Source organism: Salvelinus alpinus, chromosome 9, assembly GCF_045679555.1.
Source record: "Salvelinus alpinus chromosome 9, SLU_Salpinus.1, whole genome shotgun sequence".
NCBI classification, from domain to species: domain Eukaryota; kingdom Metazoa; phylum Chordata; class Actinopteri; order Salmoniformes; family Salmonidae; genus Salvelinus; species Salvelinus alpinus.
This window is the reverse complement of record NC_092094.1, coordinates 466,734-492,966: the sequence shown is the minus strand read 5'-3', so window position 1 is coordinate 492,966 and position 26,233 is coordinate 466,734. Positions and strand designations below refer to the sequence as shown.

The 26,233-nt window shown below is 45.0% G+C and overlaps 1 protein-coding gene across 19 annotated transcripts in view; it reads left to right on the top strand.

Annotated features, from left to right (window-relative positions):
• Positions 1–24,989, top strand: part of eps8l2 (EPS8 signaling adaptor L2) — a 115,916-nt gene extending 90,927 nt beyond the window's left edge. For 2 of the 19 annotated variants that reach the window (XM_071415626.1, XM_071415625.1), the window contains 8 exons: positions 4,419–4,587; positions 4,938–4,972; positions 5,206–5,314; positions 11,532–11,663; positions 17,848–17,920; positions 18,773–18,962; positions 22,363–22,495; positions 22,757–24,989. In XM_071415626.1, coding sequence (XP_071271727.1) covers positions 4,419–4,587; positions 4,938–4,972; positions 5,206–5,314; positions 11,532–11,663; positions 17,848–17,920; positions 18,773–18,962; positions 22,363–22,495; positions 22,757–22,831 — 916 coding nt within the window. In that variant the 3' untranslated portion in view covers positions 22,832–24,989. The remainder of the gene's footprint in view (positions 1–4,418; positions 4,588–4,937; positions 4,973–5,205; positions 5,315–11,531; positions 11,664–17,847; positions 17,921–18,772; positions 18,963–22,362; positions 22,496–22,756) is intronic. The other 17 variants (XR_011676712.1, XR_011676713.1, XR_011676707.1 and 14 more) reach the window with 17 other exon arrangements.
• Positions 24,990–26,233: the final 1,244 nt, after the last annotated feature.

Below are 26,233 nucleotides of genomic sequence, written 5' to 3'. Positions count from 1 at the left end.
CTGCCTGGACCTCAGCACTCTATTGTCCCTCTAATCACTCTGATATCAATGCGAATGTAATCAAAAATCTAATCAAACACTTCATGAGAGCCCAACATTTCTATAGGCTATGTAATTGCACTAGAAAACTGAGTGATGGCCTCTATTAAAAAGAGGAGGATCCCATCAGCTTTCTATAGGCTAGGCCTACTGTGTTTATTTCTTAACTTTCCTAATATTAAGCACATTGCTTCTCTTTACAACAGGAATATAGCCTACCTGGCTGGCATGAAAATGAACAATTGGAAAGTGTCCTCAATACTCTATGTATCTTTTCCACCGCCCCTGTTTCGATACAGGTGCATGATAATGGTCCATTCTAAATTAAAACAAATTTCCCACACATATTATTTAGTATATATAAAGACACGATTAAATCAAGAATAATGTGATGGGATAGAATATTAGCTTATCACTTGTGAATTATATATTATCACTTGTGAATCATGCCCAACGTAAGGCAAGAAGCAATGGCTTTTTTTTGTGACTTTTTCAAATCGTAGTCCCACACCTCATTTAGCCTAGCCCATAGGCCAACAGGCTTTGATAAGGTTTGTAGCACAACTAAAGTGGTCAAATAACTCCTTAAAATGAAGCACATTCATCCGCTTTACAAGGGGTGTAGAGCCTAACTGGCATATATACAGAACGTGTGAGTTTGGGGAAGTTTGGGGAAGATCATTTTCACCATTTAAAATACACCTTTATAACAAAAGCAATGCTAGAATAATCACATTTGCGGTCACTTTTGTTTATGGTGTTTTCCCACTAATGGAACATTCTTTCTTATATCCTACTGCCATGTGTGCATTGCTGCACTTGAAATGTGAAGAAATAGTTTCATAGTTTATCAACATTTCAAGCTGAACGTTGTGATCTGTTGCGTCATGCTCATTGCGTAAAACTTAATTTTGATGCTAGTGGTTGTATTAATTTGGGATCTGATCACTCCCTCAAATCGTTTGGGGAAAATATATTTTCTGTTTTATTCAGCTTTGTTCCATTGTATTCTTCATACTATAAAATAATATAAAATAAAGCCACAGAATTCTAACCAAATGTTATCTGCTAAATTATATTTAGTTCCTCTGAAATAGACTACATTTTCTTCATATCATAATGCTTCTTTAGGCCTGTATAAAATAAATAATGGATTTATTGTGAAGGTGTAGACTATATTACATGGATTTATTAAACTTTTTAAAATGTAGATGTTCCAAAGGTCAGGATCAGTGGCTTGTAGGCGGAAGCCAGGAGATGCTAAATGTGTTTATGTTAATTAACGGTCAATTATCATGATACCATCAGTTATTTTCTTGACAATCACCGGCTGACGAAATTTAGTGCCTGCCACGGCCCTATACATTACCAAAAAGTATGTGGACACCTGCTCGTCGAACATCTCATTCCAAAATCATGGGCATTAATATGGAGTTGGTCCCCCCTTTGCTGCTATAACAGCCTCCACTCTTCTGGGAAGGCATTAATATGGAGTTGGTCACCCCTTTGCTGCTATAACAGCCTCCACTCTTCTGGGAAGGCTTTCCACTAGATGTTGGAACATTGTTCCGGGGACATGCTTCCATTCAGCCATAAGAGCATTAGCGAGGTCGGGCACTGATGTTGGGCGATTAGGCCTGGCTCGCAGTCGGCGTTCCAATTCATCCCAAAGGTGCTGATGGGGTTGAGGTCAGGGCTCTGTGCAGGAAAGTCAAGTTCTTCCACACCGATCTCGACAAACCATTTTTGTATGGACCTCGCATTGTGCACAGGGGCTTTGTCATGCTGAAACATGAAAGGGCTCCCCAAACTGTTGCCACAAAGTTGGAAGCACAGAATTGTCTAGAATGTCATTGTATGCTGTAGCATTAAGATTTCCCTTCACTGGAACTAAGGGGCCAGAACCATGAAAAACAGCCCCAGACCATTAATCCTCCTCCACCAAACTTTACAGTTGGTACTATGCATTGGGGCAGGTAGCGTTCTCCTGGCATCCGCCAAACCCAGATTCGTCCGTCAGACTGCCAGAGGGTGAAATGTGATTCATCACTCCAGAGAACGAGTTTCCACTGCTCCAGAGTCCAATGGTGGCAAGCTTTTCACCACTTCAGCCGATGCTTGGCATTGCGCATTAAGCTGTTCAGCCTGCTGTTAAACTGTTCAGCCTGCTGTTAAACTGTTCAGCCTGCTGTTAAACGGTTCAACCTGCTGTTAAACTGTTCAGCCTGCTGTTAAACTGTTCAGCCTGCCGTTAAACTGTTCAGCCTGCTGTTAAACTGTTCAGCCTGCTGTTAAACTGTTCAGCCTGCTGTTAAACTGTTCAGCCTGCTGTTAAACGGTTCTGCCTGCTGTTAAACGGTTCAGCCTGCTGTTAAACGGTTCAGCCTGCTGTTAAACTGTTCAGCCTGCTGTTAAACGGTTCTGCCTGCTGTTAAATGGTTCAGCCTGCTGTTAAACGGTTCAGCCTGCTGTTAAACGGTTCAGCCTGCTGTTAAACGGTTCAGCCTGCTGTTAAACTGTTCTGCCTGCTGTTAAACGGTTCAGCCTGCTGTTAAACGGTTCAGCCTGCTGTTAAATGGTTCAGCCTGCTGTTAAACGGTTCAGCCTGCTGTTAAACGGTTCAGCCTGCTGTTAAACGGTTCAGCCTGCTGTTAAACGGTTCAGCCTGCTGTTAAACGGTTCAGCCTGCTGTTAAATGGTTCAGCCTGCTGTTAAACGGTTCAGCCTGCTGTTAAACGGTTCAGCCTGCTGTTAAATGGTTCAGCCTGCTGTTAAACGGTTCAGCCTGCTGTTAAATGGTTCAGCCTGCTGTTAAATGGTTCAGCCTGCTGTTAAACGGTTCAGCCTGCTGTTAAACTGTTCAGCCTGCTGTTAAACTGTTCAGCCTGCTGTTAAACTGTTCAGCCTGCTGTTAAACGGTTCTGCCTGCTGTTAAACGGTTCAGCCTGCTGTTAAACTGTTCAGCCTGCTGTTAAACGGTTCTGCCTGCTGTTAAACTGTTCAGCCTGCTGTTAAATGGTTCAGCCTGCTGTTAAACGGTTCAGCCTGCTGTTAAACGGTTCAGCCTGCTGTTAAACGGTTCAGCCTGCTGTTAAACGGTTCTGCCTGCTGTTAAACGGTTCAGCCTGCTGTTAAATGGTTCAGCCTGCTGTTAAATGGTTCAGCCTGCTGTTAAATGGTTCAGCCTGCTGTTAAATGGTTCAGCCTGCTGTTAAACGGTTCAGCCTGCTGTTAAATGGTTCAGCCTGCTGTTAAACGGTTCAGCCTGCTGTTAAACGGTTCAGCCTGCTGTTAAATGGTTCAGCCTGCTGTTAAACGGTTCAGCCTGCTGTTAAATGGTTCAGCCTGCTGTTAAATGGTTCAGCCTGCTGTTAAATGGTTCAGCCTGTGTCGTGGAAAACATTTCAAATACAACGCTTATCAGAACTTGTAAATTCAAACATGCTCTTTATTACAACTGTACAGACAACTGGCATGTCCCCGCGGAACACACCCCGCGGAACACACCCCGCGGAACCAACTCCGGTTCCAACATTTATACATAAATAGCATATGGGTCCACCCCATATGCAAATAAGCATACTCCCCCTAATTCTTCCTGACATCATTATCTTTTTAGTTCAGGCTTCCTGCTTGTTCACGCCTACTAACGCCCATTATCTGCTTTCAGTTAAATTATAATAGTGGCCAGACCCATGCTTGTCTTAAAAATAATATATGTCCATCTATCCTATAGGCCTATGACTTAGCCCTGTAATTAACTCAGTGCCTCAGCATGTTCTCTGGTATGTGTCCTTATGAGAATTGGCAGACTCTGTGTCTCTTCTTATCATTAGTGTCCAGTTGCCTTAGGCATATTTCTCTGGTATGTGTACTTTTAGTGGAATGTGTAGACTCTAAGTCTAGTGTGTCCAATTGTTTTAGGTGCCCGTGTGTCTGGTCAGTCTGTCAGCACAATGGAGAAAATAAGAGGGCCAGCTTATGTTACTACTACAATTACTACTACACCTGCTGTTAAACGGTGCAGCCTGCTGTTAAACTGTTCAGCCTGCTGTTAAACTGTTCAGCCTGCTGTTAAATGGTTCAGCCTGCTGTTAAATGGTTCAGCCTGCTGTTAAATGGTTCAGCCTGCTGTTAAACGGTTCAGCCTGCTGTTAAACTGTTCAGCCTGCTGTTAAACTGTTCAGCCTGCTGTTAAATGGTTCAGCCTGCTGTTAAATGGTTCAGCCTGCTGTTCTAATTCTTTATAAGTTGTTATACACTTGTTCTCTCTGTATCAGCATTAACAACCTCCTCCCGACCCCTGACCCCTGACCCCTGACCCCTGATCCCTGATCCCTGACCCCTGACCCCTGACCCCTGACCCCTGATCCCTGCAGGGCGGACTGGCCGCGGGACCAGTGTGCTCCTACTTACTTCCCTAAATTCAGGAACGGGTGGGAGCCCCCAGCTGAGCTGTTCAGGACCTCCCCGTGGGAGACAGAGGGATCAGGGGAACCTCCCAGGTCCCCCATATCCAACCTCATGTCCCCCTTCAAGTCAGATGAGGTGTGTACACACACAAACACGCACACACACACACACACGTTTTATACTCATAAATCTTTAGACTGCTGTCCATTTGAGTCATTCTAGTAGAATTCTCCCAGCCATCCATTGTTAGTTCTTCATTTGCTTGTTTACATTTCTTCATTGATGCAGGTTTGAAATACTTTGAGTTACATACTAGTTCAGTGTGTTAGACACAAACTAGTCCAGAACATATTTTTATTATTTAACTAGGCAAGCCAGTTAAGAACACATTTTCAGTGACGGCCTACCCCGGCCAAACTCTCCCCTGACCCGGACGACGCTGGGCAAATTGTGCGCCGCCCTGTAAAATTTTCTCTCTCTTTCAGATTTTTGGAACCCAGTCTTTAAATTCATCGAATGGGTAAATGGATTATATTTCCCAGATTACTACTACTGTGATTCTACATTACATGCTGCTACTACTATTACTAAACAATAATGTTTCTCAAATTGTTATTTCTTCAGCTGCTATAAAACGTATACACTGTTGTAGTGTTTATACAGACCATGTAACAGACGTGTAGCTAAATCTGGGCCAATATTTCTTGTGCATGATCCATGAGAAATAACTCATACATTTCTCTCCTGTCCCAGGTCCAACAATGGGCTGACCTCCTTGTCCCGTAAATATGCCAAGATCCGCTATCACTTTGTGGCCCGCAATGCCAACGAACTATCAGTACTGCAGGACGAGGTGCTGGAGGTACGAATTCCATATTATAATAATGTCAGTACTGCAGGATGAGGTGCTGGAGGTACGACTGATAGTATATAGTCTGGTGCTGATAGTATATAGTCTGGTGCTGACAGTATATAGTCTGGTGCTGATAGTATATAGTCTGGTGCTGATAGTATGACAGTATATAGTCTGGTGCTGATAGTATGATAGTATATAGTCTGGTGCTGATAGTATATGGTCTGGTGCTGATAATATGATAGTATATAGTCTGGTGCTGATAGTATATAGTCTGGTGCTGATAGTATGACAGTATATAGTCTGGTGCTGATAGTATATGGTCTGGTGCTGATAGTATATAGTCTGGTGCTGATAGTATGATAGTATATAGTCTGGTGCTGATAGTATATAGTCTGGTGCTGATAGTATGACAGTATATAGTCTGGTGCTGATAGTATGACAGTATATAGTCTGGTGCTGATAGTATGACAGTATATAGTCTGGTGCTGATAGTATGACAGTAGATAGTCTGGTGCTGATAGTATGACAGTATATAGTCTGGTGCTGATAGTATATAGTCTGGTGCTGATAGTATGATAGTATATAGTCTGGTGCTGATAGTATATAGTCTGGTGCTGATAGTATGATAGTATATAGTCTGGTCCTGATAGTATATAGTCTGGTGCTGATAGTATGACAGTATATAGTCTGGTGATGATAGTATGACAGTATATAGTCTGGTGCTGATAGTATATAGTCTGGTGATGATAGTATGACAGTATATAGTCTGGAGCTGATAGTATGATAGTATATAGTCTGGTGCTGATAGTATGATAGTATATAGTCTGGTGCTGATAGTATGATAGTATATAGTCTGGTGCTGATAGTATGACAGTATATAGTCTGGTGCTGATAGTATATAGTCTGGTGATGATAGTATGACAGTATATAGTCTGGTGCTGATAGTATATAGTCTGGTGCTGATAGTATGACAGTATATAGTCTGGTGCTGATAGTATATAGTCTGGTGATGATAGTATGACAGTATATAGTCTGGTGCTGATAGTATGATAGTATATAGTCTGGTGCTGATAGTATGATAGTATATAGTCTGGTGCTGATAGTATGATAGTATATAGTCTGGTGCTGATAGTATGATAGTATATAGTCTGGTCCTGATAGTATGATAGTATATAGTCTGGTGCTGATAGTATGACAGTATATAGTCTGGTGCTGATAGTATATAGTCTGGTGATGATAGTATGATAGTATATAGTCTGGTGCTGATAGTATATAGTCTGGTGCTGATAGTATATAGTCTGGTGCTGATAGTATATAGTCTGGTGCTGATAGTATATAGTCTGGTGCTGATAGTATATAGTCTGGTGCTGATCGTATATAGTCTGGTACTGATAGTATGACAGTATATAGTCTGGTGCTGATAGTATGATAGTATGTAGTACTGTCACTATTTACAATAGTCATTTATAACATTAACAATTTCTACACTGTATTTCTGATCAATTTTATGTTATTTTAATGGACCAAAAAATAGATTTCTTTCTAAAACAAGGACATTTCTAAGTGACCCCAAACTTTTGAACTGTAGTTTATGTCTGGTGCTGAATCCTAAGGTCTATCCTTGATAGACCTTAAATTCTTCATTTGTTTACACTGTGGTGTGAGTTAGGATGACATGCAGTGAGTTAGGATGACATGCAGTGAGTTAGGATGACATGCAGTGAGTTAGGATGACTTGCAGTGAGTTAGGATGACATGCAGTGAGTTAGGATGACATGCAGTGAGTTAGGATGACATGCAGTGAGTTAGGATGACTTGCAGTGAGTTAGGATGACATGCAGTGAGTTAGGATGACATGCAGTGAGTTAGGATGACTTGCAGTGAGTTAGGATGACATGCAGTGAGTTAGGATGACGTGCAGTGAGTTAGGATGACGTGCAGTGAGTTAGGATGACGTGCAGTGAGTTAGGATGACGTGCAGTGAGTTAGGATGACGTGCAGTGAGTTAGGATGACGTGCAGTGAGTTAGGATGACGTGCAGTGAGTTAGGATGACATGCAGTGAGTTAGGATGACATGCAGTGAGTTAGGATGACATGCAGTGAGTTAGGATGACATGCAGTGAGTTAGGATGACATGCAGTGAGTTAGGATGACATGGAGTGAGTTAGGATGACATGGAGTGAGTTAGGATGACATGCAGTGAGTTAGGATGACATGCAGTGAGTTAGGATGACATGCAGTGAGTTAGGATGACATGCAGTGAGTTAGGATGACATGCTTTGAGTTAGGATGACATGCAGTGAGTTAGGATGACATGCAGTGAGTTAGGATGACTTGCAGTGAGTTAGGATGACATTGTCACGTTCTGACCCTAGTTATTGTGTTTATTGTTTGTTTTAGTGGGTCAGGACGTGCGTTGGGTGGGCATTCTATGTTATGTGTTTCTATGTTGGGTTCATGTTAACTAGCCTGATATGGTTCTCAATCAGGGACAGGTGTTTTACGTTTCCTCTGATTGAGAACCATATTTAGGTAGGCTGTTCACACTGTTTGTTTGTGGGTGATTGTTGCTGTGTCTGTGTTTGTGCACCACACGGTACTGTTTCGTTTTGTTTAGTCTGTTCGTGCGTTCTTCGTGTTTATGTTAGTTCGCATGTTCAGGTCTGTTGATGTCGTTTGTTGTTTTGTAGCTTGTATTTTTGTATTCGTTATTATAATTAAATATCCATGCTCCTCCTCGTCTGAGGAGGAGAACGACTTCGACAACCGTTACAGAATCACCCACCAACAAGGGATCAAGCAGCGGGGAAAAGGGCAGCGACAGCAGCAGCAGAAATCCCAGGACTCCTGGACATGGGAGGAGATTTTGAACGGAGAAGGACCCTGGGCACAGGCTGGGGAGTATCGCCGCCCCAAAGCTGAGCTGGAGGAAGCGATATGAGGAGGCAGCACGGCAGCGCGACAGGTGCACGAGAGGCAACCCCAGACATTTCTTTTGGGGGGAGGCTAGAGAGGAGTGTGGCTAAGCCAGGTAGCAGACCTGAGCGCACTCCTCGTGCTTATTATAAGCAACGCGTTACTGGTCAGGCACTGTGTTATGCGGTTAAGCGCACGGTGTCGCCAGTGCATGCCCATAGCCCGGTGCGCTATAGGGCAGCCCCCCGAAAGTGTCATGTGAGTGTGGGCATCCAGCCGGGGTGTATTGTGCCTGCTCAGCGTGTCTGGTCTCCGGTACGCAGTTTCGGTCCAGGGTCTCCTGCGCCGGCTCTGCGTGCTGTGTCTCCGGGGCGCTGGGAGGGTGCAGTGCGTCCTATGCCTACACTCCGCTCGTACCGGGCAAATGTGGGAGTGGAGCCTAAGGGAGAGGTGCGCGTAGTAGGCACTAGATCTCCAGTGCTCATCCACAGCCCGGTTCAACCTGTGCCTGCACTCTGGAGGGTCCGGGCTGGAGTAGTATTCCAGCCTGTGGGAGTGGTGCCAAGGCTGCGCACCAGAGCTCCAGTGCTCCCCCACAGCCCGGTCCTTCAGGTGCCTCTTCTTAACATCAAGCTTCCTGTAGGTCTCTCCAGCCTGGTGGGTCCTGTGGCAGCCCCACGCACCAGGCTGTCTCTCCGTCTCCTCCCTACAGGTGTGCCCGTCTGCCCAGAGCCACCTGCACTGTCAGTCTGCCCAGAACTGCCTGCCTGCCCAGCGCTGTCTGTCCAGCCAGAGCCGTCCAGCCAGGACCAGCCAGAGCCGTCCAGCCAGGACCAGCCAGAGCCGTCCAGCCAGGACCAGCCAGAGCCGTCCAGCCAGGACCAGCCAGAGCCGTCCAGCCAGGACTAGCCAGAGTCGTCCAGCCAGGACCAGCCAGAGCCGTCAGCCAGCCATGACCAGCCAGAGCCGTCAGCCAGCCATGACCAGCCAGAGCCGTCAGCCAGCCATGACCAGCCAGAGCCGTCAGCCAGCCATGACCAGCCAGAGCCGTCAGCCAGCCATGACCAGCCAGAGCCGTCAGCCAGCCATGACCAGCCAGAGCCGTCAGCCAGCCAGGACCAGCCAGAGCCGTCAGCCAGCCAGGACCAGCCAGAGCCGTCAGCCAGCCATGACCAGCCAGAGCCGTCAGCCAGCCATGACCAGCCAGAGCCGTCAGCCAGCCAGGACCAGCCAGAGCCGTCAGCCAGCCAGGACCAGCCAGAGCCGTCAGCCAGCCAGGACCAGCCAGAGCCGTCAGCCAGCCAGGACCAGCCAGAGCCGTCAGCCAGCCAGGACCAGCCAGAGCCGTCCAGCCAGGACCAGCCAGAGCCGTCCAGCCAGAGCCGACCAGCCAGGACCAGCCAGAGCCGTCCAGCCAGGACCAACCAGAGCCGTCCAGCCATGACCAGCCAGAGCCGTCAGCCAGCCATGACCAGCCAGAGCCGTCAGCCAGCCATGACCAGCCAGAGCCGTCAGCCAGCCAGGATCCGCCAGAGCCGTCAGCCAGCCAGGATCCGCCAGAGCCGTCAGCCAGCCAGGATCCGCCAGAGCCGTCAGCCAGCCAGGATCCGCCAGAGCCAGCCAGTCTGGAGCGGTCCCTCAGTCCGGGGCTGCCCCTCAGTCCAGCGGGACCCATGTCTAGGGTCCCCAGTCCAAGGTCGGTGGCGAGGGTCGCCACCTTGAGGAGGCCACAGAAGCGGACAAAGTCAAGGGTGAAGTGGGGTCCACGTCCAGCGCCAGAGCCGCCGCCGCGGACAGATGCCCACCCAGACCCTCCCCTATAGGTTTAGGTGGTGCGGTCGCAGTCCGCACCTTGGGGGGGGGGGGGGTACTGTCACGTTCCGACCCTAGTTATTGTGTTTATTGTTTGTTTTAGTGGGTCAGGACGTGAGTTGGGTGGGCATTCTATGTTATGTGTTTCTATGTTGGGTTCATGTTAACTAGCCTGATATGGTTCTCAATCAGGGACAGGTGTTTTACGTTTCCTCTGATTGAGAATCATATTTAGGTAGGCTGTTCACACTGTTTGTTTGTGGGTGATTGTTGCTGTGTCTGTGTTTGTGCACCACACGGTACTGTTTCGTTTTGTTTAGTCTGTTCGTGCGTTCTTCGTGTTTATGTTAGTTCGCATGTTCAGGTCTGTTGATGTCGTTTGTTGTTTTGTGGCTTGTATTTTTGTATTCGTTATTATAATTAAATATCATTATGTCTACATACCTCGCTGCGTGTTGGTCCGATCCATGCTCCTCCTCGTCTGAGGAGGAGAACGACTTCGACAACCGTTACAGACATGGAGTGAGTTAGGATGACTTGCAGTGAGTTAGGATGACATGCAGTGAGTTAGGATGACTTGCAGTGAGTTAGGATGACATGCAGTGAGTTAGGATGACATGTAGTGAGTTAGGATGACATGCAGTGAGTTAGGATGACATGTAGTGAGTTAGGATGACATGCAGTGAGTTAGGATGACATTTGGTGAGTTAGGATGACATGCAGTGAGTTAGGATGACATGTAGTGAGTTAGGATGACATGCAGTGAGTTAGGATGACTTGCAGTGAGTAAGGATGACATGTAGTGAGTTAGGATGACATGGAGTGAGTTAGGATGACATGCATTGAGTTAGGATGACATGCAGTGAGTTAGGATGACATGCAGTGAGTTAGGATGACATGCAGTGAGTTAGGATGACATGCAGTGAGTTAGGATGACATGCAGTGAGTTAGGATGACTTGCAGTGAGTTAGGATGACATGCAGTGAGTTAGGATGACTTGCAGTGAGTTAGGATGACTTGCAGTGAGTTAGGATGACATGCAGTGAGTTAGGATGACTTGCAGTGAGTTAGGATGACTTGCAGTGAGTTAGGATGACTTGCAGTGAGTTAGGATGACATGCAGTGAGTTAGGATGACATGGTCCTTACTGCAGAGTGACATGCAGAGTGGCATGCAGAGTGGCATGCAGAGTGGCATGCAGAGTGGCATGCAGAGTGGCATGCAGAGAGTTAGGATGACATGGTCCTTACTGCAGAGGGACATAGAGCTATCAACTCCTGGGTTGTGGGTTCGATTCATGCTTGGGCCACCCATATGAAAATGCATGTTTCACATTAAAAAACAACAGCATGCTAAATGCTATATTATTATTATTATTATTATTATTTAGGTCACTGTGGCCCTGCAGGTGATAGAGGACGATAGACAGTGGAGTCAATAGAAGTCAACAAGGGTTAAAGGTCATGGTTGTGACATGTCACTGTGGCCCTGTAGGTGATAGAGGACGATAAACAGTGGTGGAAACTGAGGAACAGGAGTGGCCAGTCAGGATACGTCCCCTACAACATCCTGGATGTGGTCATACTAGAGGAACCACACGGCATGGCTGAACCCCTCTATAGCCAGGTAACATTACACACAACATTACACATAAACACACACAACACACACACACTATCATAAACACACAACATTACACATAAACACAACATTACACATAAACACACACAACACACACACACTATCATAAACACACACACAACCACACACAACACACACACTATCATAAACACACACAACACACACACTATCATAAACACACAACATTACACATAAACACACACAACACACACACACTATCATAAACACACACAACACACACACACTATCATAAACACACACAACACACACACACTATCATAAACACACACGACCTCACACACACATTAGAATGCACGTACACGCACACACACCAACACACACACACATGATCACACACAAACTCACACATGATCACACACTATCATGCACACACATTAGTGTGTGGCTTAGCAGTTCAGACGTCTTTTTCTGTTCCGTATTGTTCGTGTCCTGTATATATATATATTTACACATCTTTTATCTATTTTATTATCCAAGAACTCAACTACAAAAGCTTTCCTGCAAAAGCTTTCCTGCAACCCGCTTCACCAATTACAAAAAGTATTATTTACCTCAATCTGAAAATCCATCGTGGAAGCTAGCCAGGGGCTAATTTAGAAGCTAGCCTGAAAGCTAACCAGAAGCTACTCCGATAGCTAGCCAGAAGCTAATCTGTAGCTGCCCCGAAATTAGCCGGTTTGCTGGCTAGCGTTGGTGTTTCAGCTGCCCACGTTTAGTGGTCATCAGCTATTCCTTTAGCTCGATAATCTACCGGCACTTTTGTGCAACGCGACTCGGACCGGAGCATTCCGGGACTCTTTTTCTCTCAGTTTCCCCGGATTCCAGCCGCAGGCTCTGGACACTTGTACCTTGATTTCGCAGCTAGCTAGCTGCAAACCGTGTGACTATTGGCTTACGTCGACCCCGGAGCAAACTCTAATCATTCTGGAGCTAGCCAGCTGAGGAGTTCCATCACCATCCGGACCCGTTTCTTTTGTTGCTGCTGCAGATACGGAACCCCACCGGGCCTTCACGACTGACTGCCGCCGTTATCTGCCCGAGGGATTTATCCAACTGGCACCTCCGTCCCGACGTTACCTGAACGCTCATCTGAGGCCCGCTAATCGTTAGCTGTCTTATCGGCTGCTATTTGAACAAGTATATTGGACAACTATTATTATTATTATTATTTATTTATTTTATTTTTTCCTTGGGTCACTATATCTAATTTGCCAATTTGGATTGATCCCCTCTACCACACGGAACCCCACTACACGGAACCCCACTAACCTACCGACGGAAACGCACGAGGTATCTACAAACAGACCTCCATCCTATGCTGCTACCGATAGCCATATACCCGGCCAGCTGTCTGGATCGCCACGACCCCAACCAACCTCTACTCACTGGACCCTTATTGATCACTCGATTAGCATGCCTCTCCTTAATGTAAATATGCCTTGTCCATTGCTGTTCTGGTTAGTGTTTATTTTCTTATTTCACTGTAGAGATTCTAGCCCTGCTCTCTATACCATATCCAACCTCTCAGTTCCACCACCCACATATGCGATGACATCACCTGGTTTCAATGATGTTTCTAGAGACAATATCTCTCTCATCATCACTCAATACCTAGGTTTACCTCCACTGTATTCACATCCTACCATACCTTTGTCTGTACATTATTCCTTTAAACTATTTTATCGCCCCCAGAAACTTCCTTTTACTCTCTGCTCTAGTAGCTCTAGGCGACCAATTCTCATAGCTTTTAGCCGTACCCTTATCCTACTCCTCCTCTGTTCCTCTGGTGATGTAGAGGTGAATCCAGGCCCTGCAGTACCTGGCTCCACTCCTATTCCCCAGGCGCTCTCTTTTGATGACTTCTGTAACCGTAATAGCCTTGGCTTCATGCATGTTAACATTAGAAGCCTCCTCCCTAAGTTTGTTTTGTTCACTGCTTTAGCACACTCTGCCAACCCGGATGTTTTAGCCGTGTCTGAATCCTGGCTTAGAAAGACCACCAAAAATTCAGACATTTTCATCCCCAATTACAAGATTTTCAGACAAGATAGAACGGCCAAAGGGGGCGGTGTTGCAATCTACTGCAAAGACTGCCTGCAGAGTTCTGTTATACTATCCAGGTCTGTTCCCAAACAATTTGAACTTCTACTTTTAAAAATCCACCTCTCTAAAAACAAGTCTCTCACCGTTGCCGCCTGCTATAGACCACCCTCTGCCCCCAGCTGTGCTCTGGACACTATATGTGAACTGATTGCCCCCCATCTATCTTCAGAGCTCGTGCTGCTAGGCGACCTAAATTTGAACATGCTCAACACCCCAGCCACCCTACAATCTAAGCTTGATGCCCTCAATCTCACACAAATTATAAATGAACCTACCAGGTACCACCCCAATTCCGTAAACACGGGTACCCTCATAGATATCATCCTAACAAACTTGCCCTCCAAATACACCTCTGCTGTTTTCAACCAAGATCTCAGCGATCACTGCCTCATTGCCTGCATCCGTAATGGGTCAGCGGTCAAACGACCTCCACTCATCACTGTCAAACGCTCCCTGAAACACTTCAGCGAGCAGGCCTTTCTAATCGACCTGGCCGGGGTATCCTGGAAGGATATTGATCTCATCCCGTCAGTAGAGGATGCCTGGTCATTTTTTAAAAATGCCTTCCTCACCATCTTGAATAAGCATGCCCCATTCAAGAAATTTAGAACCAGGAACAGATATAGCCCTTGGTTCTCTCCTGACCTGACTGCCCTTAACCAACAGAAAAACATCCTATGGCGTTCTGCATTAGCATCGAACAGCCCCCGTGATATGCAACTTTTCAGGGAAGCCAGAAACCAATATACACAGGCAGTTAGAACAGCCAAGGCTAGCTTTTTCAAGCAGAAATTTGCTTCCTGCAACACAAATTCAAAAAAGTTCTGGGACACCGTAAAGTCCATGGAGAATAAGAACACCTCCTCCCAGCTTCCAACCGCTCTGAAGATAGGAAACACTGTCACCACCGACAAATCCACTATAATTGAGAATTTCAATAAGCATTTTTCTACGGCTGGCCATGCTTTCCACCTGGCTACCCCTACCCCGGACAACAGCACTGCCCTCCCCTCTGCTACTCGCCCAAGCCTTCCCCATTTCTCTTTCTCCCAAATACAGTCAGCTGATGTTCTAAATGAGCTGCAAAATCTGGACCCTTACAAATCAGCCGGGCTAGATAATCTGGACCCTTTCTTTCTAAAACTATCTGCTGAAATTGTTGCCACCCCTATTACTAGCCTCTTCAACCTCTCTTTCGTGTCGTCTGAGATCCCCAAAGATTGGAAAGCAGCTGCGGTTATCCCCCTCTTCAAAGGGGGGGACACCCTTGACCCTAACTGCTACAGACCTATATCTATCCTACCCTGCCTTTCTAAGGTCTTCGAAAGCCAAGTCAACAAACAGATTACCGACCATTTCGAATCCCACCACACCTTCTCCGCAATGCAATCTGGTTTCAGAGCTGGTCATGGGTGCACCTCAGCCACGCTCAAGGTCATAAACGATATCGTAACCGCCATCGATAGGAAACAATACTGTGCAGCCGTATTCATTGACCTGGCCAAGGCCTTTGACTCTGTCAATCACCACATCCTCATTGGCAGACTCGACAGCCTTGGTTTCTCTAATGATTGCCTCGCCTGGTTCACCAACTACTTCTCTGATCGAGTTCAGTGTGTCAAATCGGAGGGTCTGTTGTCCGGGCCTCTGGCAGTCTCTATGGGGGTGCCACAGGGTTCAATTCTTGGACCGACTCTCTTCTCTGTTTACATCAATGATGTCGCTCTTGCTGCTGGTGATTCTCTGATCCACCTCTACGCAGACGACACTATTCTGTATACTTCTGGCCCTTCTTTTGACACTGTGTTAACAACCCTCCAGGCGAGCTTCAATGCCATACAACGCTCCTTCCGTGGCCTCCAACTGCTCTTAAATACAAGTAAAACCAAATGCATGCTCTTCAACCGATCACTGCCTGCTCCTGCCCGCCTGTCCAACATCACTACTTTGGACGGCTCTGACTTAGAATATGTGGACACCTACAAATACCTAGGTGTCTGGTTAGACTGTAAACTCTCCTTCCAGACTCACATCAAACATCTCCAATCCAAAGTCAAATCTAGAATTGGCTTCCTATTCCGCAACAAAGCATCCTTTACTCATGCTGCCAAACATACCCTTGTAAAACTGACCATCCTACCAATCCTCGACTTCGGTGATGTCATTTACAAAATAGCCTCCAAAACCCTACTCAATAAATTGGATGCAGTCTATCACAGTGCCATACGTTTTGTCACCAAAGCCCCATATACTACCCACCACTGCGACCTGTACACTCTCGTTGGCTGGCCCTCGCTTCATACTCGTCGCCAAACCCACTGGTTCCAGGTCATCTACAAGACCCTGCTAGGTAAAGTCCCCCCTTATCTCAGCTCGCTGGTCACCATAGCAGCACCTACCTGTAGCACGCGCTCCAGCAGGTATATCTCTCTAGTCACCCCCAAAACCAATTCTTCCTTTGGACGCCTCTCCTTCCAGTTCTCTGCTGCCAATGACTGGAACGAACTACAAAAATCTCTGAAACTGGAAACACCTATCTCCCTCACTAGCTTTAAGCACCAGCTGTCAGAGCAGCTCATAGATTACTGCACCTGTACATAACCCATCTACAATTTAGCCCAAACAACTACCTCTTTACCTACTGTATTTATTTATTAATTTATTTTGCTCCTTTGCACCCCATTATTTCTGTCTCTACTTTGCACTTTCTTCCACTGCAAACCAACCATTCCATAGTTTTTTTATTTTTTTTTATTTTACTTGCTGTGTTGTAGTCACTTCGCCTCCATGGCCTTTTATATTTTTATTTATTTATACATATATTTGTTTGCCTTCACCTCCCTTATCTCACCTCACTTGCTCACATTGTATATAGACTTATTTTTTTATTTTTTCACTGTATTATTGACTATATGTTTGTTTTACTCCATGTGTAACTATGTGTTGTTGTATGTGTCGAACTGCTTTGCTTTATCTTGGCCAGGTCGCAATTGTAAATGAGAACGTGTTCTCAATTTGCCTACCTGGTTAAATAAAGGTTAAATAAAAAAAATAAAAAAATAATAATTATCACACACACATGCACACACACAATATGATATGCACCGACACATTATCAAAGACATGCACACACTCAATACCATATGCACACACATTATCACACACACACACAGCTACTGTTCACACACAACACACATTATCACACACAGACACTGTTCACACACAACACACATTATCACACACACACACACACATCTACTGTTCACACACAACACACATTATCACACACACACATTATCACACACACACACAATGTATAACCTTCAGTTATACACACTCACTCCATACTTCTAAAGCACACCACACACACACACACACACACACACACACACACACACACACACACACACACACACACACACACACACACACACACACACACACACACACACACATCTTCACGATACCACCCCTCCTCCGTACTTTACAAGCCCTGTACCCACCTACCAATACATCCTGGAAACCAGTTGAACACATTATGGAACATTATCAAACATGTTTGGAAAGATGAACCTGTTCTCCCTGGCAACATCCTTCCACATGTTTGGAAAGATGAACCTGTTCTCCCTGGCAACATCCTTCCACATGTTTGGAAAGATGAACCTGTTCTCCCTGGCAACATCCTTCCACATGTTTGGAAAGATGAACCTGTTCTCCCTGGCAACATCCTTCCACATGTTTGGAAAGATGAACCTGTTCTCCCTGGCAACATCCTTCCACATGTTTGGAAAGATGAACCTGTTCTCCCTGGCAACATCCTTCCACATGTTTGGAAAGATGAACCTGTTCTCCCTGGCAACATCCTTCCACATGTTTGGAAAGATGAACCTGTTCTCCCTGGCAACATCCTTCCACATTTGACGATATTTAAGAGCATCTGGATAAGCTCCTTATAAATCCAATCTATTCATTAATTATTAACATAATTTAATAATGTCTTTCTTTTGTCTCTGTGTGTGTGTCTGTGTCACCTCTGGTTGGCCAGCCCTACAGCCCAACATCTCCCTCCAGCTCTGTAGGTAGAGGGGAGAGCTTTGACCTGGGCCGCTTCAAAGAATGTGAGTCTCATAGCTTTCATTTACTACTACACAATCTAGATAACTGCTTATCTGAGCTCAAAGTTTTTACGAGTTTCCTCATCTTGGCTATAGATGAGCAGGAATACCGCTTCAACAGTTACTTTCCCTGTCTCTCCGTTCTCACGTTACTTCTCTCTCTCTGTCTCTCCGTTCTCACGTTACTTCTCTCTCCCTGTCTCTCCGTTCTCACGTTACTTCTCTCTCCCTGTCTCTCCGTTCTCACGTTACTTCTCTCTCCCTGTCTCTCCGTTCTCACGTTACTTCTCTCTCCCTGTCTCTCCGTTCTCACGTTACTTCTCTCTCCCTGTCTCTCCGTTCTCACGTTACTTCTCTCTCCCTGTCTCTCCGTTCTCACGTTACTTCTCTGTCTCTCCGTTCTCACGTTACTTCTCTGTCTCTCCGTTCTCACGTTACTTCTCTCTCCCTGTCTCTCCGTTCTCACGTTACTTCTCTCTCCCTGTCTCTCCGTTCTCACGTTACTTCTCTCTCCCTGTCTCTCCGTTCTCACGTTACTTCTCTCTCCCTGTCTCTCCGTTCTCACGTTACTTCTCTCTCCCTGTCTCTCCGTTCTCACGTTACTTCTCTCTCCCTGTCTCTCCGTTCTCACGTTACTTCTGTCTCTCCGTTCTCACGTTACTTCCCTGTCTCTCCGTTCTCACGTTACTTCCCTGTCTCTCCGTTCTCACGTTACTTCTCTCTCTCTGTCTCTCCGTTCTCACGTTACTTCTCTGTCTCTCCGTTCTCACGTTACTTCTCTGTCTCTCCGTTCTCACGTTACTTCTCTCTCTCTGTCTCTCCGTTCTCACGTTACTTCTCCCTCCCTTCCCCCAGCTCGGACACACCAGATGGATGAGGTGAATGATGAGTTGTTGAAGAGGATCACTACTAATAAGTCCAATCCTCCGGGCCGTAACTTCAGGGTGGAACGCCCCTCAGACAGCAGCTCCTCTCCTCCTCTCACATTAGACTCCAGCCCACCGCAGGTCACCGCCTGGCTCAATGCCAAGGGATTCTCTAAACCGTGAGTCACCATACTTGGCTGTGTGTTAAGAAGACATGATATACTTGCGTACACAAACATAAAACACACATAAACACACACAGGCAGGCAGATATCAGTTAAGGTTATATATTTTTACAATCTTGAGAAAGAGATAATTGACAAAGTGCTGTCTTCAGTTAGCTCATGGTATTATCATGCTATATAGTCTTCAGTTAGCTCATGGTATTATCATGCTTGTCTTCAGTTAGCTCATGGTATTATCATGCTTGTCTTCAGTTAGCTCATGGTATTATCATGCTTGTCTTCAGTTAGCTCATGGTATTATCATGCTATATAGTCTTCAGTTAGCTCATGGTATTATCATGCTTGTCTTCAGTTAGCTCATGGTATTATCATGCTTGTCTTCCGTTAGCTCATGGTATTATGCTCTATGGTCTTCCGTTAGCTCATGGTATTATGCTCTATGGTCTTCCGTTAGCTCATGGTATTATGCTCTATGGTCTTCTGTTAGCTCATGGTATTATGCTCTATGGTCTTCCGTTAGCTCATGGTATTATGCTCTATGGTCTTCCGTTAGCTCATGGTATTATGCTCTATGGTCTTCCGTTAGCTCATGGTATTATGCTCTATGGTCTTCCGTTAGCTCATGGTATTATGCTCTATGGTCTTCCGTTAGCTCATGGTATTATGCTCTATGGTCTTCCGTTAGCTCATGGTATTATGCTCTATGGTCTTCTGTTAGCTCATGGTATTATTCTCTATGGTCTTCCGTTAGCTCATGGTATTATGCTCTATGGTCTTCCGTTAGCTCATGGTATTATGCTCTATGGTCTTCTGTTAGCTCATGGTATTATGCTCTATGGTCTTCCGTTAGCTCATGGTATTATGCTCTATGGTCTTCCGTTAGCTCATGGTATTATGCTCTATGGTCTTCTGTTAGCTCATGGTATTATGCTCTATGGTCTTCCGTTAGCTCATGGTATTATGCTCTATGGTCTTCCGTTAGCTCATGGTATTATGCTCTATAGTCTTCCTTTCTTCTTACTAATGACAGGGCTGTATCTAGAACTGCATGTTGAAGATAGAAACAGAATGAATAGAGCACACAATCTCCGACACTATTCCCATCTATCTGACAGTAGATCATACATTTCTATTTGAACTTTCTCCTGAGTGTCCATTGCCCCACGATGTCCATTTCTACCGTAATCAAGTCAAACCAAATGGATATTTTTAAAATATTTTTATTAACCTAATAGACATATTTAAAACGATGTAACATTAAACTGTTCTTGTGCCAGTGTAGTTAAACTGTAATTACTTCAGGAGCAGCTTTTAGTATGTTGTTAAATATTTCTTGAGTAAATTGCATTTTAATTGTATAACAAAGAGCTGAGAGTTTTTGTAACTACAGTACACAAGAGGAATAGTGACTGTTCCTTATTCCACGTATGTAATAACTCTATTATTATGGAATTATAAAGCAATTTCCAAAAATCTTATGCAACAATATTGTTGCTATTGCAATGATCACAAAGTTACTAGACATGTATAATAACGTGATGTCAAGTGTAACGTTATGTCTCACTCGTTATGAAAATATGTGTAAGTCATTTTGAGGCTGGAAAAGTGGTTGATCTTGAGATGATTCCATGTCCCTCACATGTTTCATTAACACACACTACTTGTCGTTTTTGGTTCTTCATTACATTTTGGGCAGCCATCAAATACAATTTTTGTTTTGTTTTCAAATAACTTGCATATATTCAAATACATTAAAATAGTATTAGTTTTTCTGAGACCTGTATTTGAATATCACATAAAATATTAGCCTTTGAAAATGCTACATATCTAACTCGTTATTAAACTACCTAGAGTATTTCAAAAGTTGGTATTTTAAAATAAACTACAAAATACAACTATTTCCTGCACAGGTCTGATGGGTAATGCAGTCTCTGTTCCCTACAGCATGATGGAGTGCCTGGGTATAGATCATTATGGGCAATGTAGTCTCTGTTCCATAGAGCACAGTGGATTGCCTGGGTATAGAGCATTATGGGTAACGTAGTCTCTGTTCCCTACAGGACGGTGGAGTGCCTGGGTATAGATCATTGTGGGCAATGTAGTCTCTGTTCCATAGAGCACAGTGGATTGCCTGGGTATAGAGCATTGTGGGCAATGTAGTCTCTGTTCCATAGAGCACAGTGGATTGCCTGGGTATAGAGCATTATGGGTAACGTAGTCTCTGTTCCCTACAGGACGGTGGAGTGCCTGGGTATAGATCATTGTGGGCAATGTAGTCTCTGTTCCATAGAGCACAGTGGATTGCCTGGGTATAGAGCATTGTGGGCAATGTAGTCTCTGTTCCATAGAGCACAGTGGATTGCCTGGGTATAGAGCATTATGGGTAACGTAGTCTCTGTTCCATACAGCACAGTGGATTGCCTGGGTATAGAGCATTATGGGTAACGTAGTCTCTGTTCCCTACAGGACGGTGGAGTGCCTGGGTATAGAGCATTATGGGTAACGTAGTCTCTGTTCCCTACAGGACGGTGGAGTGCCTGGGTATAGAGCATTATGGGTAACGTAGTCTCTGTTCCCTACAGGACGGTGGAGTGCCTGGGTATAGACCATTATGGGTAACGTAGTCTCTGTTCCATAGAGCACAGTGGATTGCCTGGGTATAGAGCATTATGGGTAACGTAGTCTCTGTTCCCTACAGGACGGTGGAGTGCCTGGGTATAGAGCATTATGGGTAACGTAGTCTCTGTTCCCTACAGGACGGTGGAGTGCCTGGGTATAGAGCATTATGGGTAACGTAGTCTCTGTTCCCTACAGGACGGTGGAGTGCCTGGGTATAGAGCATTATGGGTAACGTAGTCTCTGTTCCCTACAGGACGGTGGAGTGCCTGGGTATAGAGCATTATGGGTAACGTAGTCTCTGTTCCCTACAGGACGGTGGAGTGCCTGGGTATAGAGCATTATGGGTAACGTAGTCTCTGTTCCCTACAGGACGGTGGCGTGCCTGGGTATAGAGCATTATGGGTAACGTAGTCTCTGTTCCCTACAGGACGGTGGAGTGCCTGGGTATAGACCATTATGGGTAACGTAGTCTCTGTTCCCTACAGGACGGTGGATTGCCTGGGTATAGAGCATTATGGGTAACGTAGTCTCTGTTCCCTACAGGACGGTGGAGTGCCTGGGTATAGAGCATTATGGGTAACGTAGTCTCTGTTCCCTACAGGACGGTGGCGTGCCTGGGTATAGAGCATTATGGGTAACGTAGTCTCTGTTCCCTACAGGACGGTGGAGTGCCTGGGTATAGACCATTATGGGTAACGTAGTCTCTGTTCCATAGAGCACAGTGGATTGCCTGGGTATAGAGCATTATGGGTAACGTAGTCTCTGTTCCCTACAGGACGGTGGAGTGCCTGGGGAACCTGACAGGTGCTCAGCTCTTCTCTCTGAACAAGGAGGAACTGAAGGCAGTGTGTGGAGACGAGGGAGCCAGGGTCTACAGCCAGACCACCGTGCAGAAAGCCCAGCTAGAGGTCTGTATCACATGCACACATACTGACACATGAACCAATGTACACACACACACACACACAAGCACGCATGGACACCCATGCACGGACACGTTATTCGAGCATTTTAAGGTAAGTAACTTTATTCACTCAGGGAAAGAACTTAGTCTGATGTTGTTAAGACTGAAATAGTTGTCCAACAGGTTGACATTCCACACGTTTAGAGCCTTTTTGATGTTTAGATATAAAAAATTAAAAAACTCAACCCTAAAAATCTATTTCCAGAAGAGCAATGGGGATTCAGAGCTCCAAGAGATCATGAGACGACGACAAGAGAAGATCGATGCCGGCAAGGACTAATCTGAGCATGCTCAATGACAGTCAACCAATCACAGCTCAGCACGGCTGGTCACCATAACAACCCTCTCCAGTACCAACCAACCAGAAGCCTTCCCCTCCCACAGTGCCCACTATTTCACCAACTATTTTTATCAGACAATCAACAGTTAACATTGGCATTTAATATAAATGTTATATACATTTTTTTAATTATATATTTATTTTTCTTCTTAGTGAATGTGTATGTTTACCTTTTTCTTCAATGATGTTCTCTAGTAATTATGACTGATGCTTTTTGCTGCTTTGCCTGACAATGTTTCTAACTTTGTATAGTGGTGAGGGACCATATTAATGTACAGGTATAGTGTGAGGGACCATATTAATTTACAGATAGTAGTGAGGGACCATATTAATTTACAGATAGTAGTGAGGGACCATATTAATTTACAGGTATAGTGTGAGGGACCATATTAATGTACAGGTATAGTGTGAGGGACCATATTAATTTACAGATAGTAGTGAGGGACCATATTAATTTACAGGTATAGTGTGAGGGACCATATTAATTTACAGATAGTAGTGAGGGACCATATTAATTTACAGATAGTAGTGAGGGACCATATTAATTTACAGATAGTAGTGAGGGACCATATTAATTTACAGATAGTAGTGTGAGGGACCATATTAATGTACAGGTATAGTGTGAGGGACCATATTAATTTACAGGTAGTAGTGAGGGACCATATTAATTTACAGATAGTAGTGAGGGACAATATTAATTTACAGGTATAGTGTGAGGGACCATATTAATTTACAGGTAGTAGTGAGGGACCATATTAATTTACAGATAGTAGTGAGGGACCATATTAATGTACAGGTATAGTGTGAGGGACCATATTAATTTACAGGTAGTAGTGAGGGACCATATTAATTTACAGATAGTAGTGAGGGACAATATTAATTTACAGGTATAGTGTGAGGGACCATATTAATTTACAGGTAGTAGTGAGGGACCATATTAATTTACAGATAGTAGTGAGGGACCATATTAATTTACAGGTATAGTGTGAGGGACCATATTCATTTACAGATAGTAGTGAGGGACCATATTAATTTACAGTTATAGTGTGAGGGACCATATTAATTTACAGATAGTAGTGAGGGACAATATTAATTTACAGGTATAGTGTGAGGGACCATATTAATTTACAGGTAGTAGTGAGGGACCATATTAATTTACAGATAGTAGTGAGGGACCATATTAATTTACAGGTATAGTGTGAGGGACCATATTCATTTACAGATAGTAGTGAGGGACCATATTAATTTACAGTTATAGTGTGAGGGACCATAGTCATTTACAGGTATAGTGTGAGGGAGATGGTTTGTGCATCTGTGAGTTTGTGCAGCTGTGTGTGTGTGTGAGTGCGTATGTCACTGATGGCTGTGTGTGACTGACGGCTGTGTGTGACTGACGGCTGTGTGTGACTGACGGCTGTGTGTCCCTGACGGCTGTGTGTCCCTGACGGCTGTGTGTGACTGACGGCTGTGTGTGACTGACGGCTGTGTGTCCCTGACGGCTGTGTGTGACTGACGGCTGTGTGTGACTGACGGCTGTGTGTCCCTGACGGCTGTGTGTGACTGACGGCTGTGTGTGACTGACGGCTGTGTGTGACTGACGGCTGTGTGTGACTGACGGCTGTGTGTGACTGACGGCTGTGTGTGACTGACGGCTGTGTGTGACTGACGGCTGTGTGTGACTGACGGCTGTGTGTGTGTCCTTGTTTTATTTCCAGGGATATCTTGAAGAAATGTTTTTTGTGAAATCGAATCCATAAGGTCCTCAATGTATATTGTCAAATTGGATGTTAATGTTCACATATCTGATTATACTCCAGTGTATTAAAATGTTATACTGTTTACTGAATAATGCTACATTATAATTTTGAGCAGTCTGTATTCTATACTCATATCCAGTCACACTGTCCAAATTGCAAAATATCCTCTAACTATTACTAAATATAGTTCTGTAATTCATTTCACATATACTCCAACTTTTGCATCCCTGTGCCACAGTCTATATGAAGTATGTTTTAACGTTTACAATTTTCATCCAATCACATTTCTGTTCTGTGTACACGTGTTTATTCCTTCAATAATAAACCCGAGTTCAACTCTACTGCTGGTGGTACTGAATTCCCTCCTCATATTACCGGTGGTGCAATCCAATCCTGTTCAAGCTCACGTAACAGAGGTCAGAACGTGACGTAAACTCACTCCACAGCTAGCTTGAAATGTTGCAGATGGGACCCAAATGTTAACCCCCACCATAACCCTAACGTTAACCCCCACCATAACCCCCACCATAACCCTAATGTTAACCCCCACCAAAACCCTAATGTTAACCCCCACCATAACTCTAATGTTAACCCCCACCATAACCCTAATGTTAACCCCCACCATAACCCTAATGTTAACCCCCACCATAACCCTAATGTTAACCCCCACCATAACCCTAATGTTAACCCCCACCATAACCCTAACGTTAACCCCTACCATAACCCTAACGTTAACCCCCACCATAACCCTAATGTTAACCCCTACCATAACCCTAATGTTAACCCCCTACCATAACCCTAATGTTAACCCCCACCATAACCCTAACGTTAACCCCCACCATAACCCTAATGTTAACCCCCACCATAACCCTAACGTTAACCCCAACCATAACCCTAACGTTAACCCCCACCATAACCCTAATGTTAACCCCCACCATAACCCTAACGTTAACCCCCACCATAACCCTAACGTTAACCCCCACCATAACCCTAACGTTAACCCCCACCATAACCCTAACGTTAACCCCCACCATAACCCTAACGTTAACCCCCACCATAACCCTAACGTTAACCCCCTACCATAACCCTAATGTTAACCCCCACCATAACCCTAACGTTAACCCCCACCATAACCCTAACGTTAACCCCCACCATAACCCTAACGTTAACCCCCACCATAACCCTAACGTTAACCCCCACCATAACCCTAACGTTAACCCTCACCATAACCCTAATGTTAACCCCCACCATAACCCCCACCATAACCCTAATGTTAACCCCCACCATAACCCCCACCAGAACCCTAACGTTAACCCCCACCATAACCCTAATGTTAACCCCCACCATAACCCCCACCATAACCCTAACGTTAACCCCCACCATAACCCTAACGTTAACCCCCACCATTACCCTAATGTTAACCCCCACCATAACCCTAACGTTAACCCCCACCATAACCCTAATGTTAACCCCCACCATAACCCTAATGTTAACCCCCACCATAACCCTAACGTTAACCCCCACCATAAACCTAATGTTAACCCCTACCATAACCCTAACGTTAACCCCCACCATAACCCTAACG